Source organism: Lentinula edodes (genome assembly GCF_021015755.1).
Source record: "Lentinula edodes strain Le(Bin) 0899 ss11 chromosome Unknown C8R40scaffold_42, whole genome shotgun sequence".
NCBI lineage: Eukaryota > Fungi > Basidiomycota > Agaricomycetes > Agaricales > Omphalotaceae > Lentinula > Lentinula edodes.
Window position 1 is genome coordinate 1 of NW_025764348.1, and position 14,783 is coordinate 14,783.

At 45.1% G+C, this 14,783-nt stretch overlaps 7 protein-coding genes across 7 annotated transcripts; 4 read left to right on the plus strand and 3 right to left on the minus strand.

The window, feature by feature from the left end:
• Positions 1–38: 38 nt before the first annotated feature.
• C8R40DRAFT_1072957 (uncharacterized protein) lies at positions 39–524 on the plus strand (the record flags this gene model as incomplete). Its single annotated transcript, XM_046226513.1, has 1 exon — positions 39–524. The coding sequence occupies one exon, from the start codon at positions 39–41 to the stop codon at positions 522–524; it is 486 nt and encodes a 161-aa protein (XP_046081773.1).
• A 157-nt stretch (positions 525–681) lies between these two features.
• Positions 682–2,418, minus strand: C8R40DRAFT_1072958 (uncharacterized protein; the record flags this gene model as incomplete). The annotated part of the gene is made up of 8 exons (XM_046226514.1): positions 682–948; positions 1,002–1,304; positions 1,354–1,410; positions 1,464–1,606; positions 1,659–1,821; positions 1,872–1,961; positions 2,022–2,295; positions 2,372–2,418. The coding sequence occupies 8 exons, from the start codon at positions 2,416–2,418 to the stop codon at positions 682–684; spliced, it is 1,344 nt and encodes a 447-aa protein (XP_046081774.1).
• Positions 2,419–3,913: 1,495 nt separating this feature from the next.
• Positions 3,914–5,294, plus strand: C8R40DRAFT_1124755 (uncharacterized protein). Its single transcript, XM_046228941.1, has 4 exons — positions 3,914–4,093; positions 4,144–4,723; positions 4,786–4,859; positions 4,922–5,294. Exons 2-4 carry the CDS (start codon positions 4,412–4,414, stop codon positions 5,145–5,147), a joined length of 612 nt encoding a protein of 203 aa, XP_046081775.1. The 5' UTR covers positions 3,914–4,093; positions 4,144–4,411; the 3' UTR covers positions 5,148–5,294.
• A 102-nt stretch (positions 5,295–5,396) lies between these two features.
• Positions 5,397–8,001, plus strand: C8R40DRAFT_1124759 (uncharacterized protein). Its single transcript, XM_046228942.1, has 15 exons — positions 5,397–5,723; positions 5,795–5,901; positions 5,955–6,123; positions 6,172–6,230; positions 6,281–6,300; positions 6,366–6,434; positions 6,492–6,563; positions 6,618–6,717; positions 6,775–6,843; positions 6,892–7,079; positions 7,138–7,215; positions 7,267–7,368; positions 7,419–7,516; positions 7,572–7,635; positions 7,689–8,001. The coding sequence occupies exons 2-15, from the start codon at positions 5,847–5,849 to the stop codon at positions 7,752–7,754; spliced, it is 1,209 nt and encodes a 402-aa protein (XP_046081776.1). The 5' UTR covers positions 5,397–5,723; positions 5,795–5,846; the 3' UTR covers positions 7,755–8,001.
• Positions 8,002–9,233: 1,232 nt separating this feature from the next.
• C8R40DRAFT_1124765 (uncharacterized protein) lies at positions 9,234–10,521 on the minus strand. The gene is made up of 7 exons (XM_046228943.1): positions 10,443–10,521; positions 10,291–10,385; positions 10,106–10,228; positions 10,005–10,051; positions 9,868–9,954; positions 9,525–9,807; positions 9,234–9,433 (listed from the first exon to the last, which is right to left on the minus strand). Exons 2-6 carry the CDS (start codon positions 10,382–10,384, stop codon positions 9,553–9,555), a joined length of 606 nt encoding a protein of 201 aa, XP_046081777.1. The 5' UTR covers position 10,385; positions 10,443–10,521; the 3' UTR covers positions 9,234–9,433; positions 9,525–9,552.
• On the minus strand, positions 10,522–13,575 carry C8R40DRAFT_1124768 (TFIID and SAGA subunit). The gene is made up of 9 exons (XM_046228944.1): positions 13,059–13,575; positions 12,932–13,010; positions 12,585–12,884; positions 12,032–12,530; positions 11,840–11,979; positions 11,441–11,787; positions 11,221–11,389; positions 10,922–11,168; positions 10,522–10,871 (listed from the first exon to the last, which is right to left on the minus strand). Exons 1-9 carry the CDS (start codon positions 13,518–13,520, stop codon positions 10,754–10,756), a joined length of 2,361 nt encoding a protein of 786 aa, XP_046081778.1. The 5' UTR covers positions 13,521–13,575; the 3' UTR covers positions 10,522–10,753.
• A 1-nt stretch (position 13,576) lies between these two features.
• C8R40DRAFT_1124770 (spindle assembly checkpoint protein) lies at positions 13,577–14,677 on the plus strand. Its single transcript, XM_046228945.1, has 5 exons — positions 13,577–13,762; positions 13,815–13,925; positions 13,977–13,996; positions 14,047–14,173; positions 14,228–14,677. Exons 1-5 carry the CDS (start codon positions 13,674–13,676, stop codon positions 14,505–14,507), a joined length of 627 nt encoding a protein of 208 aa, XP_046081779.1. The 5' UTR covers positions 13,577–13,673; the 3' UTR covers positions 14,508–14,677.
• Positions 14,678–14,783: the final 106 nt, after the last annotated feature.

A 14,783-nucleotide genomic window follows, 5' to 3' on the forward strand; every position in this document is an offset into this window, starting at 1 on the left:
ATCCTGGAGTAGTTGCTACTGTGCCAGTTGGTACTTTAATGGAGAATGCCGACCATGCAGAGCAGCAGTTAAAAGAAGAACTGATACAGCGGTATGGCAAAGCAAAATTCACAAAACACGAGCCTTGGCAATGGAATCAAGAACACAGGGAGCTCCTTCCTTCCTACCATTACCAGAAACCCTCAACACTCCGTGAATACTGGGACGAAATAACTATAGGGATAAATGGTTATATGCCAGTTCAAGAGCTGAATAATCGATGGGAGGCTCGCTGGCGCCGGAACATTAGTGGCTTGAAGACTGAGAAGTGTCGGTACGATCGAGTTGAAGAGCTCATTCGCAAGCTCAAATCGCGAGATAATTGGACCATGGATCTAGTCTGGCGTTTCTTGGACGACTGTTTTCACATACCGAACAAAGATGTCTGCTATTTACGGACTACAAGAAGCTTCATTACTTACATTCAGAAGAAAGATGGCTCAGGGATGAACGAGATCCTCTCTGCTGCAAATTCATATCCATAAATCTTGTACGATCTTGTTCTATTTACTTTATCGAACCTGTAGACCAAATTATCTTATGAAGTATTTGAGTTCACATATGACAGAACTAAGGTGAAATAATGAATAGATTAATACAGTTTGATAAATAACAAGTAACAGATAACGAGTAAAGATGATTTCACAATCCCATCTTTCGTAGCTTGAGACGTCTCTTTTCTGCCTTTGAACCGGTGACTGGGTGATCAGCCTCCCACTTGCGAAGAAAATCCATAAGTGCCATTGCGCCTGTCTTACCACTTTCAACCTCATTCACAACTTCCGATGATTCATGACTTCCGCCTGCTCCATATAGTTGTATCAGTTCATGACCTTGCTCGGCGGCACTAAGGGATGTCGATTGAATACCGAGAGCTTTAGCTATGGCTTTCTTCGACTTGATGTTATACTAAATTAAATTTTATGAGATCCAATTTTCGGTCGCTGTATAAGTTGACGGACCGTAATTGGACACTGCTTATGAAAGTGAGTTGCAGAGAATGATGCAGCAAATTCCCAGTGTGCCGCTACTTGGTTATACAAGAGGACACGATGACGATTGGCAGTGAATGTAGCATGTCCAGGGAGTTTTGATGCTTCAATTACCAGCTCACTAATCATCTTCGATTTGGGACCTTTCTTGATCGCGTGAACTGATTCTGCAATTCGAAGGGGTTTGGAATTTGGGTCGTTGAGTAGTTGATTTATGTACTGACTGGAACCAATGACAACCGTTGTCGCAGTAGTGTTGCTTGAGGAAGTAAGCTGGAAAACCAGTTGGAGCATGATCATCATATCCATTAATGGTACATACCGAACTCTCGTTCTGCAAGGGGCCAGAGGCGAATGAAGAGATGGACAAACTTGGGTACTAGCAAAAGCCTTAGCCCAAAGATTCGACAAGGATGATAGAAGTATACAAACTGGTGTGACGTTCAGCTTTAGCGTCTTCGAGTTTGTGACAATAAGTAGCTCCGAATCAGGTATTGTAGTACGAAATTCTCCTTTCATTAGAATTTGGCCATAGTCGGGTTCATCGGGATCACAGAATGTAAGTTCGCCAATACCTAGATGACAGTACGGTGAGCAAATTAGAGGGTAATGAAGTGAAGCACATACCCTCGAGCATCGTATTTGTCTTTTGCAAGTTTTGAAAAAGATGAATAAACTTGATAGCGTATTCCGGCGCATGTTCTGATTGGTTGACAGATGGCACAGTAATGACTTGTGAACGACGGATGCCTTCCTGGTGATAACGTGTGTCGTTAATGAGTAATTTGAGCTACAAGAGATATAAGAGGCCGAACTAGAATGAAGATTTAGAATCCTCACAATGAGTGTTGGCGCAGACGAGTCTGATGAAATTTGGCTTTGTTTCAGGCCGACGTTGGAATTAGGAGTAGTCGAAGATAGGGATACTTGCTGAGTGGGAGACGTCAAAGTAAGTGACAGTTGATTGAGATAGAATTACAATGAGCGTACCATAGAGTCAGGATGGTTGGATCCCACTGACGAGGAAGATGTGCAGAACGAAGTTGCGACACTATTGAGAGCAGAAGAATCTTGTGCATGACGAGGCTTGCGCAAAGTCGGTATGTTGGTGAGTGGTACAGTAGTAGTGAAGCCGTTACTCGGATTGAGGAGGTTACTTCTGAGATCCTTGACTAAAACCTTCGAACGTTGGAATGGTTGTTGAGTAGGCCACTTGGTAATTTGACGTTCAACTAATTGAATCAGATCTTTCTTCCCTAGTTGGCTATGAATATAACAAGTAGTTAGTATGCGATGAATGCAAATGTCGAAGTAAATACCTCAGTTCCGCTTCAACATACGGCCTCTCTATTGATGTTCGCACAGGTTGCACAGGTAGCGACGACATAGTAGGATGGGAAGTGTTTATCGGATTTATTAGAATTTGATAGACTTTTGAGAAACATCTCAAACAGGCTTTGAATATCCGGAGGAGCGCATTCGAGTTGTTGTCAAGAACCCATTTTGGAAATGGATTGTTTTCAGCTAAAAGCTCACAAATGAGCTGATTTAAAGAAGAGAATTCAGAAAAAGCCCTTTTGAGAGCAGTTTAGATACGCACTTCATTCAAATTTTCATTTCCAGATACTTGTTCTCGTTTGAGCATTGGATAAACCCCTTCACTATTGGTATGAGGACTCAGAGATTGCTGCTCATTGAGGTAAAGGCAAAGTAAAATGGTATTCATTGAGATTGAACGCTATGAAGACGAAACGAAAGGTACATGGTTGGGGGAAAAGACGGAGTAGCACGATTGGTGTGCTGTCAACGACCGATCGATACGGAAATTTACCCGGATCAACGTATCGCAGCAATTGAGCAGTTCAAAAACGGCCGGCTGACCTCGAAAAAGCGCCGTTCCAAGTTCAGGTAACCAGCGCCTATGGGAGGTCGGTCCAAGCGCAGATTTTGGCGGGAGTTACCTCACGTGACGGGGTAACCGACGGGACAATCGCGAGCTGTCGGTGACCCGTACACCCGTTATACATGTCATTATATATAAAGGCAAATAATCAATGTAATACAGGGCTCAAGATATACGGACGCCCGATAATCAGTGCGTATGTTGTATCGAGGACACCTCGAATTTTGACATGGTCTTCCTGTGTTCCATCGCCAATATTCCACCTCTGCGTCTCGTTCTCTGTTCTCTACCATCTCACCTGACCATAAATGTCTTCCCGTGCCTGCCTCTATGAAAGTGCACCACAGTCCACTGCAGTGCCAGCTGCAATGTAAAGTCTTCACAGCGTTATGGTCTGCAGTGTCTGTACGAAATTCCCTGCAGCCGTGCAACGGAGGCATCGTGTACGGACCTGTATTGCCAATCACTATGTTACATCATCCGGGTACCCGACGTAAACTCCTGACCCGTTGATAAAGCTGCAACTGATTGTATCTCCAAATCCGAGTATCATCCAACCAGTACTATGGTATTTATGGATATGCACTGTGCAAAGATATGCAACTCGTCAAAAATGCCTTTTTTCATAAGCATCCCTTGGCTCTAGCACTTTGGGGATTTTTTGAGATAATCATCAGATGTTATACTTCATATCTAGCCTATAATTTCATCCATTTATGGATTGAACGTTGAGTACCAGAAGGAATACCTTCGAGACTGCATTGATGGCTCCCATCAATCATCCAGGAACAGAGGGTGAGCAAGATATAAGGCTTAAAAAATGCATGGAGGTCCAAGACAATATTCCGAAGGCCCTAAATATGAATTTTGAAGGGCATAGACCTAGTGGATGAAGCATGACAAGGAAAATAAGAAGAAAAAAGTGCAATCATATCCGGGCCAAGGCCGACCAGTTGCATATCCATAATTTTGCTCGGACATTGCCCGACACCAGCAAGAAATTCACAGAAAATCCCAGAAATTCACAAAAGTTGTGTTTAATTATGAGGAATCCATCTATCTAATTTTTTCTACAACAACTGCAGTGGTTCAAGGTGGGCAAGAGATCCCGTCTTATTTTGCATATCTTAAATTACCATAGTATTCGGATTTGTGCTCCCTATAAGCCAGATGTCAGGTCACTCGCAATGTGAAATCAACATCACTCACATTTTTGCCTTCGATCTTCATGTATTTCGCGCAATAATCCTCGAAAATGTGTGGTACCCTGACGACAGTGCAGACGAGGCCAGACCCCGATTCCTCCGACAACCGAGGAGCAAAAATGAGTAATGGAGTGTTCACTTTTTCTGCTGATACGTTGAGAAACTGCAAAACAAACTGTCCTCCGACCACGCTTTTTGTTTTTGTCAGCATGTTAACAAATGCTAATGGTTCTTCCGAGTAAATTTTCAGCAGCTCCACCACTCTAGTATCCATGAAATGTGAAACTTATCCACCAATAATAAACGCACAATATCCACCAATACCGAACAAACAGTATCCAACAGTAACAAAGACACAATTTCCAGTAGTGGTGAACAAACAGTATGCACCAGGAATGGATACAGTAATTGGCCCGCTGGTGGCAACACAAAGAGGCGGCGTGGGACAGATGTTCCTGCATGGCAGTGGCGACGATGAAGTAGATGGAGGAGGCGTCATGATGACAGAGAATCGGGGAGCAGGTACTTTGGTAGACATGGGAGCTGAGTGGGGGGGATGTTGCACGGATTTACAGGAAACAATCCTTGGTTCCGGGACTTCAATGTCAATGGGCAATGGTGGTCAGAGGTAGGCATGCACGCGCACATTTCAGGGGGGCGTGTTTTTGAAATTACGGGGAGCGTTAGTACGGATGGGGTGATGAAGACATTTAAATGTTGCTGTTCAGGAGTAGAAACGGTAAGCAAATGACAACATTTCGTTAACGAAGCAGAAAACTGACTTATGAGCAGGTTTATATGAATGTAACGTCAACGCTCCAAGCAGGAGGAAAAAGAGAATTCAACATTGTGTGGAATGTTTGCGTTCATTTGCGGGAGGGACAAGATTTCGAAAAAGAACATTTGTTTTTGAAAGGATACACGCAGTGGCTACTGCAGGCCAGAGTGGTAATGAGTGTGGTCATGGTAGGTAGCAACAGAAAGGTGGGAGTAATAAGCGGTGTGTAGAAATAAGATGATACAAATAGGACGAAAATGACTGTGGCAATGAGTGTGGTCATGGCGAGTGCATGAAAACAACAACGTAGGAGTCAGACATAGCAGTAGTAAGCAGCGTGTATGTAGGTAAGCGCTAGTTTGATCGGGACATTCAGCAGGTGCCAAACATGACCAATATGTGCCTGCACATCATGAGGTTAAATACCGAGTGGAATAGACCTTGCAAGCAAGGTGATTCTTAATATCCACCGTTATCATATCATTATTATCAACCAATATCATTATCGACAAAATCCAGAAGCCTTCTGAAATAAATCCCACAGATGAATCTCATAGCCGCGCAAATCGTGGTTTGGCTGACATTCAAATGCGTTCTCCCGCTTGACTTTATCAGTCAGGAAAGCAGAGGGGTTGGTTATTTCCCTTCTTTCAAGCGAGAAATCCTCGAACCACGAAGACAGCGACCGTGAAGACTCTCACACGCCTATCAAATAGTATCCAGTTCCAGTCATTGCCTTTGACCAACAATCCTTCCACCGGGTGCGCTTTTACCGCGTACGGAATTTCCTGCCATTGCACCCTTCAGTGCGTCCGTACTTGATTAATTGTCCCGATGTCAGAACTCTAATTACGTGTTATATTTCTGAAATAAAAAGCCCTAAACTTTAGCATCTAGAATCAGTTCTCTCTTCTAAGACTCTGGGCGTCATGTCAAATTCTCCCGCGAAAGTTCTCTTGAACCCTCCCTTTCGTGCTGAACACGGTAAGTTTAGGATCTCTTTTGTCTGACTGAATGTGAAGGTCGAAATTCATCAGTGGGCTCCCTGATCCGGCCGAAACCTCTGTTCGACAAGCGGTGTGAACTGGAGAAAGGGAAGTGCTCACTTGACGACCTCAAAGAGGCTGAAAGCGACGCTGTCAAGCACGTCGTAGAGCTTCAGAGGTCACTGGGGATCAAATCCATTACTGACGGCGAAGTCAAGAAGTAAGTGATCCCTAATTTGAGTAAACAAGCCTCGCAGATCCTTTATAGAGCGTCTTTCTACGATGGTGTATTTGAAAAACTTGATGGAATGGTTTTCATGCCTGCACGTAAGTCTTTGAGACTTGATTTCCGTCGTCAGATGATTATTGCGCCGCAGGTCCAATCAACGAGTTCAAGGTAAGCTACTTGTACTGATACGATCTCATCGCAGAAAGTTGCGGCGTCGTTAAATTTGTTGCTAGCGCTATCTGCCTCACATAGCGATGCTATATGCTGCAGGAGTCCCATCTGACGCGACTTTCTATTGCAATGTAAGTAAGCGACGGCCTGGCAAAGGACTCTGGACATTCATATTGTGAACGCGTCAGGGAAAAATAAAACGTACCAAACCATTCTACGTTGAAGAATTCAAGGCAATAAAAAGTGTCGTCCCACCAGAGGTACAACTTTTTCCCGAGATCGCCACACAATCCTTACTCCTCCCCTATACCTAGGAAGTCAAGAATATCAAGATCAACATGTGTCCCCCTTCTTGGTGGCATCACCGACACGGATCTGACCTTGCGTACGATCTGAATGTGTATAAGAACGACGGTATGTGACGCTTTCAAATTTGGGGAACCTTGGCCCCGACTTGATATGCTGGAATAGATGAATTTTTTGATGACCTCGGAGTTGCTTATCGCGCCGAATTCAGAGAGCTTTATGAACTTGGATGCCGTGAGTTAGCTACTAGCCCAATCCTCTGTTTGATTCACAATACCGCAGGCAATATCCAACTTGATGATCCAACTTTCGCTTTCTTTTGTTACGAACCTACCGTTTCTGGAATGAGAGAGGCTGGAGTTGATCCCGAAAAGCTACTTGATACCTACATTCGTTCCATTAACGTCTGCACACAAGGGCGTCCAAGCGATTTGCGTGTTGGCCTACATATGTGTCGAGGTAATTACAAGGTGAACAATATCTATCAATATATCGAAGCACCTGCGTTGACGGTTTCTGTTGTGTTAGGGTTTACATTTCTGCGAAGGGGGTTACGACCCGATAGCGGAGAAAGTGTTCGTTGGACTGGACGTAGACACGCTATACGTAAGCCTATATTTGTCTCTCAGAAATCAGTGCCATAAGTACATCCATCAGCTCGAATTCGACGACGAACGCAGTGGTTCTTTCGATCCGCTGAAATATATCCCATTAAACAAGATGGTCGTGCTTGGTCTGGTCACTTCGAAGAACCCAAAGGTCAGTCGTACCTGGAGATTTTTTTCAGAGGTTTCTGAATCTGCCATCAGCTGGAGCATATGGATGACCTCAAGAGGCGCGTCGATGAAGCTGCTACTGCCATGTCCACCGATAATCCATTGCGCTCGAAGGTGACAGCGTTAAATCAGTAAGTTTTTGTTTGCCATTATATTCTCTCTAACCTCACTCGTTGCGTTTCTTAGACTTTGTATCAGCCCTCAATGCGGCTTCGCGTCTGTTTGGCAAGGGAATCCGATCACCGAAGAGGTACGTCAAGACAGAATAATATTCAAAGGGTTTCCAAGCTTTTAAACTATCAGGAGGAGAAGAAGAAACTAGCACTAATCGTCGAAACGGCAAAACAAATATGGAACGACTTGGAATAAGGCTGTTTTGTGTAGACCGCGTAGGATGCTCGGAATGTATACATCTATTCACATTTGCTATAATCTAACTTCATAAGGATTTTTTTGCGTTACCACAGGGTGTGGCGTCGAGTTCACTTGAAGCCCGTGGTTGGTATCCGCGGCATGTAGCGCGGTTCCTCATTGGGAGAGACCGTGCCAATTTCCTCCTCTGTGGTGCATAGCCGCGAGGGTCGGATGATCCCCGTTTGTTGTGGATTAAGACTTGGATTAACTTTGCTCCTTCTCGGTGTTGCCTACTAATTTTTTTTGTAGGTGTGAGTTTTCCTGGCCTGGTGCATTATCCCCCGCCTAATTCAGGTTATCTCATCGACCTCCAAGGTGATCTCCATTCTATCTTCTAGCGATACCAGCAAGTTCATATCATACGGCAAAGTGCAGGACTGTGCTTGCAACCTTTGCAACGGTGAAAACCGGTTGGAATGCTTCTTGAATTTGAATTCAGATTTTTGGAACAATGGAAGCAGTGGAGTTGCAGTGGACGTTCGAGATTCTCAGATCTTATGGAAAGAGGGTCAACTGAATGCTTTTGTAGGCTATCATTCGCTGGACCTTCGATTGGACAGCTATGTGCGGCAACAATCGCAGATACACCCGCACGTTGCCCCGGGCACATTGACACTAGTGTTCTTCTGTCTCGCACTTCTGAAATGCTGCGAAACTTGCCACCATAATGGTCTATTCACTTACGTTTTATCTGTGATAGTATACCATTCGATTGACTTTGAGCGGAATTCATACCCGGAGGACAAGGTTCGCTCTTCTACCGCTTAATTGTCCTCCTAATTTTGATTAGAAAGGTTGCTATACTTATGGAATGGGGATTTGGGTTCATGATGGTCGGCACTCAAAAAAGACAAGGGATTCTCTTGGGTTCCTTTGATGCGCTAAACGTGGATACTTCGAATCACTGAGTCATTGCCAGTGACCCTCGACTACAACATCCCCCGTTGCAAACTCAGGCAAGTAATTTTTCGTCCTGCTCTGGCAATGACACACGAACAGGTGTAATGGGTCAATTTGTCCAAGGAATGATCCTATTCCTCGTTGCTGTGATTCAATCGCAAAGCCTAAAACTCTTAGTCAGGCATCTTCCGCTGTTTCGTCGAGTTATTCCGAAAGCATGTAACTTGCTGGCCTGCAGGTCCTCATCTTCTCACTCCGACCCTTCTTTTACTCCCTGAACTGTACAAATACCGGCTCGAGTTCGTTGTATCATCACTTAGAGTAGCCTGAAAGATGGTCTCCCTGCAGAGTTACGAAAATTGCTGAAAATTGCCTGCTGTGTGTGCCTCAAAATTTTTGGCTATTTATCGCTTTGGTAGTGGTAGTTTTCGAATAATACACATCCTAATCAACAGTATAGTTGTGTGAAGAGACCGGTTTTCCTAATGATGACGTCATCCCGTGAAGAAGGACAGTCTCCTCATATGTTGACTGTTTGTTCTATGTTACAGCTCGAGCGCAATGTTTATTTACTGGTTTGCATCGCACGCGTCACCAGTACTTCTACTCATATATAACAATGTATCCGTGTTTCAATCAACCAGAACTATGTACTTGAGATACTTGCGCGATTATGAAGTTCTTGATTTTGTTCTTGGGGAAATTCGACCTTTCGCCAAAGTTGCGTAAAAATTCTAGATTGAGGATTGCGGCAAGCATAGATTACGATAATGTGCAAAATAGAATGACTCTACAAATTCCAGATACAACGACAATTTAACTTACAATGTTCCAAGATTCGCTACTAGATTTATCACGAAGGAGCAGGGGCACCATCTGTCGACATCTCAGTTGGCTCGTTTGTAATGTTAGACCTGGCGAATGCGTCTATAAGGGCTTCCTGATCTTTTCGACGTCGGTGTCTTCTGCGCCTGTCATCTTTGATTATCCTTTCTGTTTTTTTACGGTCCCTCCCTGCTTTCCGAGGATCTGTCAGTGCGTTCTTGCATTTATAACACGCCAATTCGATGCTGGCCAGAAGTCGAAGGGTTTCCGAGTTGTTCAAGGCCTTGTGTCATGATGAATAAAATGATCGATGTACTGGCGGGGTATGAGATGAAGTGCTTACATTAAGAGACCAGGAGACGACCCCGCTATCTTCGACACACCCTACAACGACAAAGTTACCCCTCTTTTCAGCTTGAAGATCGGTGCCCTTTACACACAATTAGTCCTTCCAGATCGTGTCAACTAGCAGTCGCTCACTTCTCCGAATTGTGTCAATAGCTTATTGGTGGACATTGCGCGAACAACTGTGGAGTAGGTATTTTAGTTGGGGGTGGCGTCATTGACGATCAGCGACGTACCAACGCGTGAGGAATGGCCAATAACTTCTTGACTAACGAGACCACGACCCATGTAAACCCAAGAATCCCGCTCCGGCCTTCGAATATGCACTTTAACCTGGATCTCGCGAGTTATCAGAGGAGCTAGAGAACGACGATAGAATTAGCAATGAGATTGTCCCATAGTGCAGCTCGCTGAGGCTTACTCGGAATGTTACCACTGTCAGCCGATTGCACAGGTGCCTGCGAGACAAATGCAGATGTAGAACCGAAGTCATCGACCTGCATTGTTTCTTCCATCCTTTACGAGGTTTGGTTCCATGAACGGAGGAGAATAATAGTTAGTCCTCTTACTCACTTGTATTTGGTGTATGGTGATAACGTCAGGATACACAGTGAGAATTATCCTCAGATGAAAGTTGATGTTAAGCAAGAGGCCAGGGCCCTTTGCCACTGCCGCCATGTGATCAAACTTGTCGCGTAACGTCACTTCACAGAGCGTAGTACCAAGTTAGTAGTAGTAGGTGTAGTGTGCATTCCTGCGCGCAACCTGATTGTTGGATCCATGAAACATATTGCAATAATATGCCACAAGTGCAAAATACACAGCTAGAACTTGAGTATACAACTACTACATACTTGGAGCCCGGGTGGAAAGCGTAACCAATGTTATCTTGTATCCGGTGACTGATATATACCACCCACCAGACAAAGATTTCTTGGAGTGAACTGAACGTTGATGATTGGCGTTCTCTTGGTGGGGAATGTGGAAATCATGTCAGAGGTTCTGATAAATGATTAGTGGTATCTCCTGGAAAATGGCATGAAAAGACTCACGATTCTATAGTTCCTTCAACTTTTTGAGAAGCGGGGCTGTTGCTATCCGTCGAAGTGTCACGTTTATTGGGAGTACCACCAGCGCCTTTAACATCCCAGCACCTTACGGTCCAATCGGCACCCCCGCTAAGGAGAAGGGATGATTCTGCGCTGAAAGCAAGGCTATAGATAGAGGCGGTATGCCCAGTCATCTTCTTAATACGTTTTCCAGAACCAATGTCCCAAAGGTTTATGGCCAAATCTTCCCCTATAGATACGAGATTTGCATCTGTTGATTCAAAAATAGACAAAACGCGTACCTGCACTCGCTAAATAACGTCCATCAGGACTGATGGCTAGGGTAGAAACAGGACCTTGATGGCCGAGGAACACTCGCACACACAATCCTCTCTGGACATCCCAAAGACGAGCTGTCCAGTCGCTCGACCCAGTAGCTAGATACAAAGAGTTGGGGTGAAACTGAACACACTAAGAACAGGATTCAGTATGCGGATACACCCTCTACAAGAGCGCACGTACATCGACATCACCCAGATGTCCAGCATATATCCTCAAACAGTCGGTACGATCAGTGGACCAGAGTCTCGCTGTCCGATCTCGACTTGCGGTAGCAAAGTAAGTCCCAAGAGGACTCCATTTTACGTCCCAGACCAGATTTTCGTGTCCGCGAAAAGCGACAATATTCGTCATGGTGTCCATTGACCACAATCTGCTGGTACCATCTGCAGAGGCGGAGAGAAGATATTTCGGTGGTGCAGCTGAACCACTAAGGGGATCAAAATCGACTGAGTAAACAGGGCCGCTGTGGCCAATGAGTTTTCTTGTAGAGCTGCCTTTCTTTTCTTTAATTTTCCGCAGAGATGCAGCTACAGTTGACTTCTGAGGATGGATCAGGAGAATCATGTAATTGTTGCTCACAATCACGGATAGAAGTAGCCGAAAAATCACTTCTCATCCCTCGAAGTTTTTCGCCTTTGAGATTCCATAATCTGATGTAACTCTCTGAGAATCCTGCAGCCATGAGAGAGTTATCTTGAGAGAAAGTACAACACGGAGCTCTAGATGGAGACATCAACCGACGAAGGGAGTACGGGTCAGAGAAAACTTTACCCTTCCGGTACGTCATGCAAGGTATAGGCGCAAATACTGGGCAGAGCTCGCGCGCGAACAGAGCTAGCCTGTGGTGAGGTGAGATCGAGACCATGTAGAGTTGTTGGATCTAGCCGTATTCGTTTTCTGGCATCACGAATGGCGTTGACTTCACGTTCAATGTCAGCAGATTTAAAGTTGGGTGGAAGGGGCAGCATATCCGACTCTGTGGGAGCGACCATGCCCGGAAGAATTTGCGGTCGAGCCAGTGATATATCGTACTGTGTCGATGGAAGACCTTCAAGCACGGCCTTCTCACGAGCGACGCGTTCCGTTTCCGTTCGAAGGTCTTCAGGAATGGGAGCTGGCCCAAGCTTAAGTTCACCCTTAGAAAGGTTGAAAGCCTGTGGGTTATAGATCTTGGAACGTGTACCGTTCACATGGGGTATCAAGGAGGATGTCAGCCCTGTGGACTCCTCCCAAGTATGAGGAGGCAGAGATGCTGAGTTTGAAGAGGTTACTGCGTTCCATGTAAATTTAAATCTTATGAGGGCGTACATCAAGATATAATTACCGTCGAAGCGTAGGTGATTATTCACAACCTGCATCACCGCCACACGACCTCGTTTTCCTTTCTCTCCATAGAATCCATGCCCAGCACCCATCGCCTCCCCTCCCATACCCTCCGTCAACCAGCCCAATAATAAGCCAAAGCCAGATCGGCTGATACGGATAAAATACTTCTCGTCGCGAAAACGTTGGGCCAGTTCATCATTTTGGACGTGTGCTGGTAAAAGTAGGGTAGAGAGATGATGCAGAGTGGCAGAGTGAGCGGCTTCGAGCTGAGGTGAAAAGGTTGCAAAAAACTGGAGGGCTGGGAGAGGTTTTGAGTATAGGTGGAATTGCCAAAAGAACACCCACCAGCATCCTTTCGTCCTGCCTGTATTAGATCTAGATAGAAATGGCAAAAGATCGGAAACAAGATGGGTCGAAACTCTGGCTGGAATAAAATAAATCGCAGATAGTCTGAGGCCTGAGTGTAACATACCCGATACATGTCCAAAGAACCTTCAACCCAAGCGACTAGTTCCCTAAAACCTTCCGGTTTGTCTGATGGATTTTCTGTCAAGATTTCTTCAGATCCAACGGACGATATATTCGAAATGAGTGTTTGAAGCGCAGGTGGATTTATTGCGCTCAGTTCCGAGAGAACAGTACTAGAGTCTTTGAGAGCATTATCCCCGGGGCGCGAAGAATCTTGCGTAAATACCGCCAAAGTTTTCACCAATTCTTCTGCATTGATGGTCTCTGGACGTGCACTCTGAGCATCGGATGAGGAGCCTTCTATCTCACTCAGAAAGGCCTTTTCGGCAACGTTGTGTCCTTTTGCGCGCAGATATTGCAGAACTAGACGATCAACATCGGCCCCACTGGGTGCATTTTCCTGAGTTTGTGAAGGAGAAGTAGCGCTAGGAGAATGAGATGCAGTAGGGGGAGTGTTCCCTGACATGCTCCGTTAGGTTTGCGGGAGTATGAGTGCAACTTCAAAGCGGCCCGATGTTCGTGTGTATCACGTGAGCTTCGCGTCCAGCCACTTCTTAAGCTCAGTTTCTTAATATTATCCATTTCTAAAATAAACACATTGGTTGAATCCCTGTTCTCAATGGCATCCAAACAAGCCAATCGCCAAGCAATAACTCTCAAGGGTTCCACCTCCCTAGTCACAGAGTTTTTCAAATATGCGGTCAACACGTCCGTGACAAGTTAATGCTTTCGAATGTCATTCCACTCAACTTTTGTGAAGGATTCTTTTTCAACGCGAGGTTTATCCTTCGGATGATTTCCACATGGTGAAGAAATATGGACAGACCGTTCTCGTCACTCAGGATGTTGCTTTGGAGAGTTACCTCGACAAGTGTGTTTGCCACTCGCAGTGTTTGTTGTAAATGCTAACACTTTGACGTAGGATTTTGAAGCAAGTACAGAGTATGTGGTCAAGCAGAAATACCATTCTTTGATCCTCATGGCTCGTGCAGAATGGCTTTTGCTGGGATCTGTGACACAACTAGTCCTTGCAATCATTTCAAAAGATTCGCGAACACCTCTTGAGCGATGGGTCTTTGATATCAAGTTAGTCGAGCTGCCCGTTGAATCCGGCGAAGCGTAAGTATACTCTCCCGGTAACTCGTTTTGACCGCTCATCATTCCGTGAAATAGACCACCACCACCGAAACCAGAGGCAGAAATACAATCCGAGATCCGCGCCATCCTAAAGCAGATCATTTCGATGGTGACATATCTGCCGGTGATCAATGAGCCAACCGTCTTTAATATTCTCGCATATACTTCGGAATCGGCAGATGTTCCCGCTGGAGAATGGGTTGATACAGATCCTCTTGCTATCGAAGCTTCGAAGAGCCAGCAGGTGAAGATGAGAAGCTTCAGCACAGACATACACCGCATCGAAGCAATGGTGGCATATCGGTATGAGGAATGATCATGGACTGAATTTTTGTATCACTATCAGTAATTTGAAATTGGCCCAAGTGTGGAACTGCCAGCTATAATACGTAGTCCAAATGTAGTGACTGTTACATGGAATGATGAATCCTCAGGGGGCAGGGGGCAGCTGCCTTACTGGGGGTTGTCACTACATAGATAAGCCGGTGTGACCGACGTGAATAGGATCGATCATTCAATTGCTATGGCCACTGAACGTATTGTACCAGTTATCTGGTTCGTTATTTACAACCACCCATCTTTTTCCTTTGTC

Excerpts from the sequence above, each read along its gene's own strand:
- C8R40DRAFT_1124755 (XM_046228941.1), top strand. The coding sequence starts at position 4,412 with ATGAAATGTGAAACTTATCCACCAATAATAAACGCACAATATCCACCA. Across the intron at positions 4,724-4,785 it reads CGGATTTACAGGAAACAATC|ATTTCAGGGGGGCGTGTTTT; the intron begins CTTGGTTCCGGG and ends ATGCACGCGCAC. Across the intron at positions 4,860-4,921 it reads ATGAAGACATTTAAATGTTG|TTATGAGCAGGTTTATATGA; the intron begins CTGTTCAGGAGT and ends CAGAAAACTGAC.
- C8R40DRAFT_1124759 (XM_046228942.1), top strand. The coding sequence starts at position 5,847 with ATGTCAAATTCTCCCGCGAAAGTTCTCTTGAACCCTCCCTTTCGTGCT. Across the intron at positions 6,301-6,365 it reads GTCCAATCAACGAGTTCAAG|CGCTATCTGCCTCACATAGC; the intron begins GTAAGCTACTTG and ends ATTTGTTGCTAG. Across the intron at positions 6,718-6,774 it reads GAATGTGTATAAGAACGACG|ATGAATTTTTTGATGACCTC; the intron begins GTATGTGACGCT and ends ATGCTGGAATAG.
- C8R40DRAFT_1124765 (XM_046228943.1), bottom strand. The coding sequence starts at position 10,384 with ATGGAAGAAACAATGCAGGTCGATGACTTCGGTTCTACATCTGCATTT. Across the intron at positions 10,229-10,290 it reads TGACAGTGGTAACATTCCGA|CTCCTCTGATAACTCGCGAG; the intron begins GTAAGCCTCAGC and ends GTCGTTCTCTAG. Across the intron at positions 9,955-10,004 it reads TATTGACACAATTCGGAGAA|GGCACCGATCTTCAAGCTGA; the intron begins GTGAGCGACTGC and ends TTGTGTGTAAAG.
- C8R40DRAFT_1124768 (XM_046228944.1), bottom strand. The coding sequence starts at position 13,520 with ATGTCAGGGAACACTCCCCCTACTGCATCTCATTCTCCTAGCGCTACT. Across the intron at positions 12,885-12,931 it reads GGCAGGACGAAAGGATGCTG|CCCTCCAGTTTTTTGCAACC; the intron begins GTGGGTGTTCTT and ends AACCTCTCCCAG. Across the intron at positions 11,980-12,031 it reads TTGCATGACGTACCGGAAGG|AGCTCCGTGTTGTACTTTCT; the intron begins GTAAAGTTTTCT and ends GTCTCCATCTAG.
- C8R40DRAFT_1124770 (XM_046228945.1), top strand. The coding sequence starts at position 13,674 with ATGGCATCCAAACAAGCCAATCGCCAAGCAATAACTCTCAAGGGTTCC. Across the intron at positions 13,926-13,976 it reads TTGGAGAGTTACCTCGACAA|GATTTTGAAGCAAGTACAGA; the intron begins GTGTGTTTGCCA and ends ACTTTGACGTAG. Across the intron at positions 13,997-14,046 it reads GATTTTGAAGCAAGTACAGA|AATGGCTTTTGCTGGGATCT; the intron begins GTATGTGGTCAA and ends TGGCTCGTGCAG.